The sequence below is a fragment of the Pan paniscus genome, chromosome 2, assembly GCF_029289425.2.
Source record: "Pan paniscus chromosome 2, NHGRI_mPanPan1-v2.0_pri, whole genome shotgun sequence".
Lineage (NCBI taxonomy): Eukaryota > Metazoa > Chordata > Mammalia > Primates > Hominidae > Pan > Pan paniscus.
In genome coordinates this window covers 68,082,862-68,096,249 of record NC_085926.1, presented here as the reverse complement: position 1 = coordinate 68,096,249, position 13,388 = coordinate 68,082,862, and the positions used below count along the sequence as shown (strand labels likewise).

Here is a 13,388-nt window from a genome sequence, read left to right as displayed (position 1 = left end):
TGGGGACAAATCCCTCCTGGCGGGCTTGGTACCATCCTTGTTGTAATGAATGAGTTCTTGCTCTATTCATTCCCACAACAGCTGGCTGTAAACTACAGCCTGACACCCCTCTCTCTTACTTCCTCTCTTGCCATGGGATCTCTGTCTCCACACACTGGATCCCCTTTGTCTTCAGCCATGAGTGGAAGCTCCTTGAGACCCTCATCAGAAGCAGATGTTGGTGCCATGCTTCTTGTACATTCTGCAGAACTGTGAGCCAAATAAGCTTTTTTTCTTTATAAAATACCCAGTCTCAGGTATTCCTTTATAGCAACACAAACTAGACTAAGACAGACCCTATGCCTTCATTTCAATTTATTTATCTGTGAAATGGGATAGCCTTAGTGACTAACAGAGTTTCTACATTTACTTTAGTTAATTAAGATTAATTGACCTCATACACGTAAAGTGACTAGTGTAATGGCTCACCCCAAGTAAGCACTTAGGGAAAATTTAACTATTAATATCTCCAAGCTTCAGTTTTCTTGACCATAAGTTGGGGGTAAAAAACGTTGCTTACTACATATGATCATCAGGAGGATGGAATGAGATAATGCGTGCAAACAGCTTAACTTACTTCCAGGCACACTCAGTATTACAGTCAGTAGTAGACATAATAATAGCAGCAGTTGTATCTCAAATAGGCAGAATAAAATAATATTGCTAATCATTTAAAAATTTCTTTTATGTATACATTCCAAGGCAGGCTTATCACTTCTTTGAAAAAGAAATTCATTTTGGTATTCTATATTCCATTTCAGAGTGATGTAGATATTATTGGGGACTGGATTTTTACAAAGCATCTTGTACTTGAATAAATTTAATCTTGATAAAAAATCCCTGTATAAAGGGATGTCCTGTGCCTTGGAGGGATAACGCTTAGCTCTGACTCCCCAAAGAAGGCTGAGCAGAGCTGCACCTGGGCTTCTCTGCTGCTTGATGAGGATGAATCAGGAGGCTGCTTTGGAAAGCTGCCGGAGTTGGGAGGAAGGCTGAACACAGCATGGAATGTGACAGAGACAGCGCTGAGAAGCTACAGAGACACAGGCCAAACGCTTTTCTGAAATCTCTCTGACATTCCCCAGAACGAACTTTCTCAAACACCTGTCATTGCACAGATGAGATCAAGGGCCTGGTGTTAACTGTTACAATTACCATCACTGAAATTTTGGAAGACAAGACAATGAAAATGTATAGTAAATTTAAAATAAACTTTCTGAGCCAAACTGATCTGAACACATGTCAAAGCTTATTGCCCATTTATAAGGGCCTCTGCAGGCAGAATACATTCATGCAAAATTATATGAGAGAAGGAGGTTAAATACATAAGGCTTCTTGCAAAATACAGACTGCTATGCTACGTCAAATAGTTCAAAAGGTCATATGTTTACCAGTGGTAGGATAAATTTGTGGCACAATATGTAGCCATCTTCAGATAGGACCCATTAGTCAAAAAACAACAAGTAATCTATGAGAGAAAAAATGACAAGCAAATTGATCTGTGGCTATTAATTAGACAAACTAGGTAACAAAGTTTCTCCTGCCTCTTCTACACAGAACCAATTAGCACTGAGACTCTGAGCAGAGGTCAAAGACAAGAACATTGGCAGAAGCAGAGTCCTGCTTTTTCTCAAATTTCTGTAGCATATAATCAAAGGCACCAAACAATTGATTTATTTCTCAGAAATTGAGGCAACATTTTTCTCGCACAACAATAAAGATAATGTTATATTTTATATGTGTTTGGCACATCATTTTACCAAGTGTGTTTTCTCCGCCACATTTAATGCTTACAATAAGTCTGAAAGGTAGGCAGGGCAGGTGTGAGCCCGGTTTTATACACAAGGATCAGGACATCTACAGAAGTTCAATGTCTTTGCTCAAAGCCTATCATTAAGCGGAAGAAAGAGCCAGGGATGGAATTCACGTTCAATAGAGCTACAAAAAAAAATGTTTTGCCTTCAAATCTTTCAAGTGTTTCAAGAAAATTGTCTCTGGTTGGAGCCTGTGGTAGACACAGATAGAGACATGCATTCAATGCCATGGGTGGTTTTGAGGAGTGTTTCATATTCTTTTATGTGATGGTCAATCAGGTGGGGCCACTAGAGGAGACAGGAGAGGCTCAGGAAAGCAAGCTTAATATATTAAGAGGCCCTAGAGATTGAAGGCATGGCACGTTGCATGAGGCCACATGGGAGAGACACTAGGCTGGACAAGAGGCAGAGGCAGGAGCAGAAAGTTGGGAGGTGGGGATATTTTGCAGCCTTTTTTGGAGTTTTCTTGGGAAAGGCAGGGGCGGGTAAACTATTGAAGATCAACTATTTTGGATAATTTGGCTGGCTCTAAACTATAAGAGTGGTCCCTAGTTGCCTGATACCTGGCCCTGGAGTGGTTAAAGCAGAGGAATGTTGCCTTCTGGGTATATGGGCCAGGTTAAGGAGGTATGGCTCAGGATTACTTAGTTTCCATAACAAGTGTATGCTCCTGGCTGAGTCCACTAAGAACCAATTAGCTCTAGGACAGGCAGTCTCTCCCCAACTAGAAAGTTTTTGTTTCTTTTTAAGATGTCAACACATCATTATATATAGAATATATATATATATACACACACACACACATATATATATATACATACACAAGAGGTATTTTAAAGTCCTTGTTCTCTCTTTCCACTAAATCCATCAGCTCCAGCATCTCCAAATTTCCAGCCTGATTTAAGCCATTTAAGTCTTTTCAAATAAGAAATCTATTGTATAAATGTAGGCTTACCACTTCAGAAATTATCACTTTTAGCATCTAATAAACAATGTTATTAGATGAGCTATTTTAGCTGTAGGATTTTCCCCAAGTGTGTTCTGTTAGAATTTCCTAGGCTTACCCTGGCAGACCTCTCAACCTCAGTTATAAATTGGGATCACCCAGGAAGAGTTAAAGAACTACTGAAATCTGCGTTCCACCCATGAGATTCTAATCTAGTCTTAAGATATTTGTAGATTACTTAAGGGGAATTCTAGAGTAAACCATAAGAAACATGTTTTTTAAAAAATAGCAGGACTTTTCAGAGCCTTTAATACATCTATGCATTATGTGGGTCCCCAAGATGGGGAACTATGGTTTATGGTGTTTGGCAAACTTATTTTTATTCCACAGTCCTTTGGGTGTTGAACATCTCCTGAGATTCTTGTTCCACACTAGCCTCTGAACGCTGGGAGAGGAGGAGGAATGTTTTGGTGGGATCTAAGCTTTATCATGAGTCAAAGGCACCTCTTAAGGAGAAAGACGGCATCTAAAGATAGATGAGATAAAGACAAACTTCCTCATCTACACCTTGCTACACAAAGTGTGGTCCCTACGCCAGCCTCAGCAGAACCCCTGGGAGCTTGTTAGGAATGGCAGAATCTCAGGGTCCCCCATCTTAGACCCACTCAACCAGAATCTGCATTTTGACAGGATTCCAAGGCAGTCATACGCATGTTAAAGTTTAAGAAGCAGTGCTCTAATACCCCAGTTTTTCTCAAGCTCTTCCAAAGTTCCATCATTCTGACTTTGAGGAAACTTCTACCAATGTATCAACAGAGGTTCCTTCTGTAGAAAATCTTTAACATTCTATGGAAAAAACTGATAAAATCCAGGGTTGTGGTTGCACAAGCTTGAGGGACAGGGAGGGCAGTGATAGAGAACATGAGGTGGACCATGTCCCCCGGGTTGTGTAAACCAAAGAAATTGTTTCAAAATGGAGGCTATACCCTTTGAAAGATGAAGGCTTTTCACGTCAATTTTGTCCAGGAGCTTTAATGAATTCAAGTTTATCAGTACAAGTTAATACTTTTTGTGTACTTCATAGGGCCTAGGCATCTTTTTTCTTTTTATTCTATATGTATTTTATCACATAGTAAGGAATGCTGAGGTGCTTAAGCCATCCAATAAATTGAAAATACAAACTTTACATTTCTATATTTGTCAGTATACAGGATTCTGAAGATGAATCTTGAACTCAGAGTGATAAGTCAGTCTTCAAGGAAAGCCACATAATCCGTCAGTCTGGCTAACTGCTGTTCATTGGGTATTGGGGGAAGTGGAGCAGGCTCTGATAAGGGAATAAACTTGTTAAAGGAAACATCCAGGGCCCCTGCAACTGGCTTTCTGGGCAGAACCATTCTTGTGGTGGAATCAACTTGCCATCCTTGTTCTAATAAGCCTTTCACAGCCTCTTCTATAGGAAGTCCAACAAAGGCTGCAAAATCATCAGTGATGATTGAAGTATATATTTGAGAGACCAGGGCAAAGGCGCGTCTCCTTGTTGCATCTCTAAGTGCTTCCATAATTGGCTGGACTGTCTCAGACCACTGGTGAGCGTTGATGGTTGTATAGATCCCAGGGAAATCTCTCTGCCTGATTCTTCGTCCTACTGACCAAATTCCCCCAAGTTCAGAATTTGCAGATTTTGTAGCAGGTGGTATTCTTTTCCAAAGATATCTTGCATTATTCATGTCATTATGGAGCAAACAGAAAGCTAGACGCTGACCATACACTGGGGGTGTAGCAATTCCTCCAGGGGCCTCGAGCTCCTGGTTCTCGCACTGATCCAGCAGCTTTTTGAAACTAGAGGTGCTTTCTGCCATCACCACCACTGGCATCTTCACAGCCGGTCTCTGGGCCTAGGCATCTTGATGCCACTTTATAGTCATTATTTTATATTATCATCACAACAACTCTCTAAGATATGACCTATTATTATCCCCAATTCTTTGATGAGGAAATGTAATGTAAATGTAAAAGACATGGTGCTCAGGTTAAAAGTCAAAGAGCTTGGAGTTAAAAGAAGCAGAAGCTGGGATTTGACCCTAAGTTGAACTCTGAAAACTGCACTTTTACTACACAAAAACTAGGTTAAAAAAATCGTAAGACGGACTATTGAAGTGGGAAATTAAAGAAGAATCCAGGGATCGCATTTGAAGAGAGATTGATATAAAAGGTGTGGCCAGGAAACATATTCTTAGTTTTGCCTAATTTTAAATAAACCCTACATAAGTAGCCAATGGGGAAACAAACATTTGCCACATGATTACAATGTCCAATCATATTAACAAATAATATTCATAGCAATTTTGAAATCTACAAATAGCTACCATCTTGTTTTGTCCTCACAGCTGTCAGTGGAGAGTTTTACCATCCACGTTTTTAAGTACGAATTAAAGCACAGAAGTCCTGAGATCTCAAAGTCAGGAAGTGATGGTCATCAGATTAAAAGTCAGGTCTTAAAACATTCAAATGCTGGGCTCCTTATACTTCAGTATGGCCACCTTCCCAACCATCAGATAAATAGTATGTTCTTCAAAATAAAAGACAGTGCATACCTCAGTTGGCCAGCCCAACATGGACAGGCAACATACAGCAAAGGAAAGGGCTCATAGAAATAAATGGATAAAACAACAATAACAAAATTTAGAAAATGCCTTCCAAGAATTTTTCACACTTTAGCAGACGCTCGATACTAACAAATGGTCGGTTCTGGTACCTAGGAGCACAGAAAGTTATTTTCCCACAGCCCTTAAATTTGTTTTTTGGGTTTTCTTTTTTTCCTCTTTCAAAAAGAATGTTTCTGCCAAGTTTTCTCAAAAACAAAAAGAACTTAAAAAAAGAAAAAAAAAAAAGACTCCTCCAGGGTTCCTGCTGACAGAAAGGGCATGTTGGATATGCAGCTGCCTGTCAGGCACAGTCATGAGGGTCCACAGGGACAGGGACACAGAGGAACCAAACTAGGTTATGGGCAAAAGTACCCTGGAATTCTAGGATTGGCAGGGATCTTAGGAGGTCATTTAGTGCATTCCTTTGTCTCCAGGAATGACCCATCTTTCTCTATTAATTTAAAACAAGATTCATTCTATTTTAGGGAAGCTGTAAAACAACTACTGTTACTCTTGGTTTGGCTCAGTGGCTCTCAACCAGGGGTGATTTTTCCCACTCTCTTCCCCACCCAAGGAACACTTGGCCATGTCCGAAGACTCTTCTGGTTGTCATAACTGGGGATGTCATAACCGGCATCTGGTAGGTTGAGGCCAAGTATGATGCTAAGAACCCTACAATGGACACAACAGTCCCCACGACAAGGAATTATCTGGCCCCAAAGGAAATATGCTGAAGTTGATAAATTTTACAAAAGAGAGAAAGGGAGACCATTGTGCTTTGTATATTGCTGTCAGAGTGTTAGTAGAAGGATGGATAATGTGATGTTTAAGAATACAAGGGCCTATCCTGTAATGGGACTAAATTTCTTATGATTCAGAATCATAATTCTTCATAAGCCAATGTAGTACCCATTTTTTGTATGTGTGGCCAGACTGTCATAAATCCCTATTTAGCTATTAGACAGTAAGTGCCATGAGGGTAGAAACTATATATGGTTAATCTCTATTCTTCCAGGACCTACCACAGGGAATAGCACATAGTAGGTATTTAAAATGTTTTATATTTCTCTATCTAAAACTTTAAGTCATCTAGTTATGTAAAAATAGCAAGATGGATTTTCACTAAATAAGGAATATGTACTTGAGATTTTCTGTCTTGAACTTAAAGGCCATTTTGTGTACTTGATATTTTGGAGTTCCCTAGGTGAGGCATCTTAAAGAGCCTTCCAGAGCATTTGAAACCAAGGAGTTTTTGTGACTGTAAGTGGGGCACGACATGTTATATATATGAAGATTTTGTACACTAAAAAAAAAATAAATAACGATTTCCCATGTGAGCCGCAAAGTGAAAATCACAGGAGCAGATTTTCCAAATTGTGAATGTTGCTTTGCTTTCCAGAAGGGCAACCCTGTTTAATTATGCACCGGTCCGCTCCATGGAAATGAGCTGCCTCTGAGAGGAATATCTTAAAGAGATTCAGAGCTGAGCAATTCAAGGCATGGGGTGTATTTAAAGTGCTCTTGGAAAGCTACCAACTACCACTATCATAGACACAATCCATTTCTGTTTTAACAGGAACTTCTTTAGCCCACCCTATTAGAGTAGGAGGTTTTGCCAACTTCCTTTAGACTTTAATTGATAACACACAAATCTGTTGCCACAGATGGCTGGGTGGGCAGCATCTGAAGCTGAGATCTGGAGAAAGGCTTCCCACCCCCAGCAAATGCAAGAACGTTCAAGGACTGCACATGCACAGTGCACCATGGAAACAGAATTGAAGGAGGAGCTCTGGGCGCCACACTAAAGCACAGGGGGGTTGGATGAAAGGCGTCCTTAAATGCAGAAGGTTGCAGGTTCCCAGCTTGCCTTTCCATCACATGCAAATAAGACGCATGGTTTTGAATCCTAGTTATACCAGCTACTAACTGTGTGATCTTGGGCACTTTAACTTCTCCAAGTTTCACTTTTCCCATATGCAATAGAGATTTATATTAACATTTTCCTTTGGATATTTAGAGAAGCTTGAATGAGAAACAAAGCAATTTTTTTCATTAGTTATTAGCATTTCCTCATGTATGGAACAAAACTACCCTGGAGATAATCTCTATTCTTTTTTATCTTTCCCCAATATGCCATGTGGGATCTAGGTAACTCCGCTAAGCTAGAGGTAAAAGGGCAGAAGCCAAAAGTCAAGGAGTTTGGTAACTTCAGATTCTTCAGAGATTACTGATGGAGATTCACAACATGCCAAGTGCTCACAAGAAGCTAAAAGTGACCTGGGAGGGAGAACATCTTAGAATGGGGAGAAAATTTGCTGAACTGGTTCTTTTCAGTGGCAGATGACTGAAGTCAACCAAAGCTGCCTTAAGGAATAAATAGGAAGACACCTGTCAACCCTCATCAGAGATGAGAAGCGCAGTGGAAAGCTTCAAGCCAGGTGGTATCCAATTGTTCAAAAGGAAGAATCAGGACTCTATCTCTTTCAATGTTTGGCCTTGCTTTCTTCTGTGTTGGCTTCACTGTCAGCAAGGTTCCCTGAAGCAGTGGCCCTGAGGAGCTCCAAGCCTACATCCTTTCACTGTCAAGGCCAGCAGACCAAAACTTATCTTTCTCAATAACTCTGGTATAGGTATTAGGATTTAGTCTGATTTGATCAGGCCTAGGTCATGTGTCTAGTTGGGCAGTGGGCATCCCACCAGAACTGGGTAGATTGTAAGGGCAGAGGAGTTATCAATAAAAGGAGAGACAGAAGTCAGTTAGACAAAAACAGAAGCATCCACTGCACTTGCTGACGACCTGAGTTCTCTCTTAATAAAGGGTTTGTCTACTTCTTTCTCTCCTGTCATATAATGAGGATGATTATGGAATTGAGGTGAACAAGGCCTGGAACTGTGAGTATATTATGTATAGCTGGGCTGAAAGGAGATTCTTGCGAGGTATATACATCTCATTAAAGAAGTGTCCACCTTAGACATAGGGGCCACATAAATGTTGCTTATTTCTTGTGCAGCAGTTTGGCTACATGAGAAAAGTAGATTCTCACAAGCTGCTGCCCACCATTGACCCGTGGCACCCATTTGGTTATTCTTAGACTCCAAAGAGCTGAGGTTATTAATGCCAGAAGGGGAGACTAGCTTAGGTACAGTAATTTAAGTATAAATTCAGTCTGACAACCTCATAGGCAAGCAGAAATTTGTATTCATTCTAGAAAATTTCTGCCATGTCATTCTCTAACTCAGGTTTGGTATGTTTCTTTTTAAGCTCATTGAAGTCACTTTAACAAATTATACATGGTTTTAAAGACAGCAGAGCACCTGGGATTCCTAGTTGTATAGAGTGAATGATAGGAAGCAGCAGGGCAGTAAAGGGGCTAAATGCCAAGATTTTGAAGGTAGGTATAGTGGGCTCTAAAGCCCTGGGCAAATTATTCAACTCCCATGAGACGATTTGCTCTTCTATAAATTAGAGATAAGTTTAATACTGACTATTGCCACTGAGTACCTTCAATGTGTCCTAGTCTTAGTGCTTTATGTGCTTTAATGCACTGAATTCTCATACCCAACTCCATGAGGTAGCCATCATTGCCTTCATTTTACAGATGGTGGCACAAGAAGTTTAGGAACTTGACCAAAGTTGGAAGTCAAGTAAGTGGCAGGAAAGTGTTCAGCCCAGGACTCATGCAGGGTAGGCACTCAAAAAATGTTTGCAGTGGGAGAAGAGTTGGTAATACATGCACTTCCTCTTTTAGAAACGTATAGTCCAAATGTAGAGGATATCATCCAAGATGACTGAGGAGGAAAACGTATGATTCCTCATTGGAAAATGCAGTAGCTTAATCTTTCCAGAAGAGGAGGTTTGTTTTCAGATTCTAGTAAGAGAGCATCATACTCAGCCACCTCTGAAAAATGCCCAAGCTCCTTCCTTCGGAGTTTTGGGAGCAGATCACCTTTATATGCAGTAAGTGAAGAAAGGCATCGGCCCCAAAGCCTGCTGTATTTTCTGAATCAACTTTGATAACCAACGTCAAGTGCTGTTGTCACCAAATTAGCCTCCCACGTAGGCTGTGAATAGATGATATGACAGGCTAAAACCTCATATTAACTGAGGCCACCTCAATTAACCCACTATGTATTCTTCACTGCAGTTTGAGATGCAAGAGTGAAACTGAGCACAACGAACCACAGGAAAGCCAACTTGGGTGACATCTACTATTTATTGACATATTTAGAGTCTCACTCCAGTATTTCATTTAGTCTTAACAACCACTCCATGAGGTACTATTATTATCTCCATTTTGTCGATAACAAAACAGGTTCTTTGACATTACCCAATATCACATACAGCTAGTAAGCCATAGAGCCAGCCAATAATAAACAACTTGTACTCTTAACCACTGTATTCTCAGTTTCCCACATTGACATGGGTTGAAATAGAGCAGGAGATGAGTTCAGATAAGTAAGATGAGGCTTGTTATTGATTGCTTGGGATTCCTGTAACAAACTCAAGGCTTAATCAAAATGCAAAAACTAAAGCTGGCATAATTACATGATCTTAACTTTTTCATGCCCTTAGGGTATTCAAGTCATGAAAAAATTGCTGAGGCCCAAGAAATCTCCTAGTTCATTCTATAAAAGGAAGCAATCTAAGTGTCCCAATTATAATTAGCAATTCCATATATTTACTTCTTTTTTTTAAGAAGAGAATAAGGAAAGAAATGGCCACAGACTCTGTCTTTATTATAACAAGACCCACTGTGCCCAAAGTGAATCAATATTTCCCCATAATGTTACTTGTTTTCCATTGAATTCTTGGCAAATTATACAGAGAAAAGCAATGCTTACAGTACCTTATTACATTGGTGTTAGGTGGGGAATTATTCATTCCTACATATTATTGAAACAGTGTTCACTCTACGGAACCTATTCCCAACTCTAACTTCCAGTGGTGTGTATTTCTCCTCTTACTGATATTTAAATACACAATTACTTTCTAAAGTTAATTGATCTGATATTTGGTATGTCAATGTTTGCAAGAGATAACATAAATAAATATTATGTATATAATGATGGATATAACAATGCAGTAGAAACTCATTTCCTAATGGAATGTTCTTAATTAGAGTATGTTGGTGTTTCCAGAATTCCAAAGGCACATCAATGCACATCTAAAATATAGGACAAAAACAATCTGCCTGTTTCTACCTGGTCACACTCAAGGGCAGTAATTAACGAAGCAGAGGAACTGTCAATATGCTGGTTCATTCTTAGTTTCTCCCTTTGACAGAGGCCCATAGAGCCTCAGTTTCACTACTCCTGGCAACTTCCAGTAATGTCAAACATACCCTAACTCTACCCTGAAAAGACTTGTAATGATTTAGTCCCTTACTAAAGGCAACCTCACTGTTATGAAAACCAACTATCAATAGTAGCAAACAGCAAGGGCAACTTCCAGTATTAGTGAATACACACCATGTGCTCAGTTCTGTGCTAAGTGCTTTATACTAGTTATTTTATATAAACTGCTCATGTAGACGGAGTTTCCATCTTATACATGAGGAAACAGAGGCCAAGATAGTAAATAACTTGTCTCATGTTCCATCAGCTCGTAAGTGGTGGAGTTAGGATTCTAATCCATCTCTGCTTAATTCCAAAGCTCACAGTTTTAAAAATTGCTCCACCACCTTTTACATAAACTAAACAAAATGGCTAAAGAAAATCAGCCTTGATAACAAACATTTCATGTTTATTAGTCAGGATAGAAGAAGCTGTGCTGTGGTAACAGACAATCCCAGAATCTTTGACTAAACATAAGCCACAAAACCCGATGTACAATATGTTACTTTCCTAGAGCTCTGTATTCATTGCAGTGCTCCTGGTGACTTTTAGCTTGTTGCTCCACCATGTCAACATGTTTCTCATGGTGAGGCACCTAAAATCTGAAGGGATCTTGCACTAGCTCTTAAATGCTTCAGCCTACAAATAGCACATCAGTTCTACTCTTGGCCACTTCTTGTCACGTGGCTCTGCTCAACTCCAGAGAGGCTGAAGAATATGGGGGAAAACATGGATATTCACTGCTTTCTCACCTTAGGTATATACAAATATATTCCATTAGGGATTTTCAAATTCTTTGCCCTAATTTTCGGGAAGTAAATATCTACTCATTGAATCCACCTTTTTTTTTTTAATAGTAGCAAAGATTAGACATGTGTGGTAACAAAGAATTGGGATATTTGGCTATAAGAAAATACTTTTCATAAAGGTAACTGTGGGGTAGCAAGGCATGGATTTGGACATCTTTAGTGCTTTGGGGCTACTAGCATAACGTTGCTATTTTTCTCTCAACAGTTTTTATGGGAAAAGATCAAGTTTAAGTGCCAGCCAGATGTGAAGATGACCTATTTGGGCCTTTCCTTACAGGCCTCTTGTGATTTACTGTTTATGGTTCACTTTCTGGCCACAGCTGACCAACACAACCACAGGTTCAAAGGACGTCCACATGAAGGCAATGACTTATGTGATAGGCATCTTTCCTTTTATCTGTTTCTACTTCACTCAAACCTAGAGGTAAGATTTCAGAGTGGGAAAACCTCTGCATCTATACATTTACTAGTCTTAGTTTCATTTGTGTTTTCTGTACTCCAGGAACCTATCAAGTTTCTAGAACTTTCTATCATGCAGTATTGCATGGTCCCACTTCTTACTGCTGCTGTTACTCACAGGTATGCTGCAATTTAGAACATACTTTCTCAGCTTAAAGTCAAACTCTCATTTTCTGAATATAATCCGATGGGATAAATTATTTAAGAAAGCCAAAACATTGAAGGGAGGTCAACACTTGTCAAGGCTTGCTCTTTCATTTAATTATAAAATTGAAAGAACAACAAAAAATAGAACCTTTGGGAACGAAAAGAAAAAAAAAAGCAGGACATCTATATGAAATAGTTTGAAGTGACTGAATGCTTGAGGTTTTTTTGTTTTGCTTTGTTTTTCTGTTTAGAGGAGTCTCTTAACTTATTCCATGAGAACAAGAGTGAGATTTTTCCCATAAAGTACTCCTATTTCTGGATCTTGAGCAAAGAGTTTAGAAAACAATATTCCTCAGACATAATAGAAAAATCATTCTGGTGCTTTCAGTCTTCTCTTTTAAAAACTTATATTCTTGAAAAATTATTCTGAGATTTTTCCCTCAGCCAAATCCTTTGGGTCTGAGTGGCTGATGACAGTCCTTAATGAATAGGTAAAAAGAACACTGAAGTATCCTTTGAAATTGCAGCAAACCACTGGGCTAAAACTTGGTATCAACTGCAATACAGATTAATTGATCCAAACCATGTCTCTCCAAGATGTACACTGATGGAAGAGAGAATCCAACGCACAAAGTGAATTTTAATCATTTCTTTTTGACCCATATCCATGGAAGTAGGAGGCAAATTAAGCAAAAAGAAAAAAAAATCCTCTGCGCTTTCCCTGGTGTCTGTTACTCCCTCCCTTTTTCCATTTAGGAACTCAAACACACATATTCCACTTCCTTCCCAATGTGTTCATTTTAAAAAGAGAGAAGCAACGAGTGCGCCCTGTGAAGGGGTTGCCATGGAGAAGCCGTTCCAGGTAAAGAACAGTCACTACGGAACAGTGGCATGCAACTTGTCAGCAGAAAGGCTGCAGCAGCCCCAGAGCGATCATAATTTCTGTTCCCACTAATATAAATACAACCACATTTCTGCTGGTCTCCAGAAAAGGCTCTGTCCTTTTGTGGGTGTACCTTTACTTTACATCAGAGCTTCAGCCTGACTATTTGCATTTAAGTCAATGTATATTTCAAATGCATGCACAGGGTGCCATATTTAACCGAACCCTAATGACAATGTTTTGTTGAAAGCCTTTTCTCCTCCTATATAGCATTTCTGTTTTCGGGTTGCCTATATTGGTTTAAACTTA

General features: G+C 39.5%; 2 protein-coding genes across 4 annotated transcripts in view; both read right to left on the bottom strand.

The window, feature by feature from the left end:
- Positions 1 to 13,388, bottom strand: part of TAFA1 (TAFA chemokine like family member 1) — a 545,722-nt gene that overhangs the window by 394,854 nt on the left and 137,480 nt on the right. The gene's annotated exons all lie outside the window — the stretch shown is intronic.
- Positions 3,934 to 4,676, bottom strand: LOC100972793 (COP9 signalosome complex subunit 8-like). Its single transcript, XM_034956855.3, has one exon. It carries the CDS (start codon positions 4,674 to 4,676, stop codon positions 4,047 to 4,049), a length of 630 nt encoding a protein of 209 aa, XP_034812746.2. The 3' UTR covers positions 3,934 to 4,046.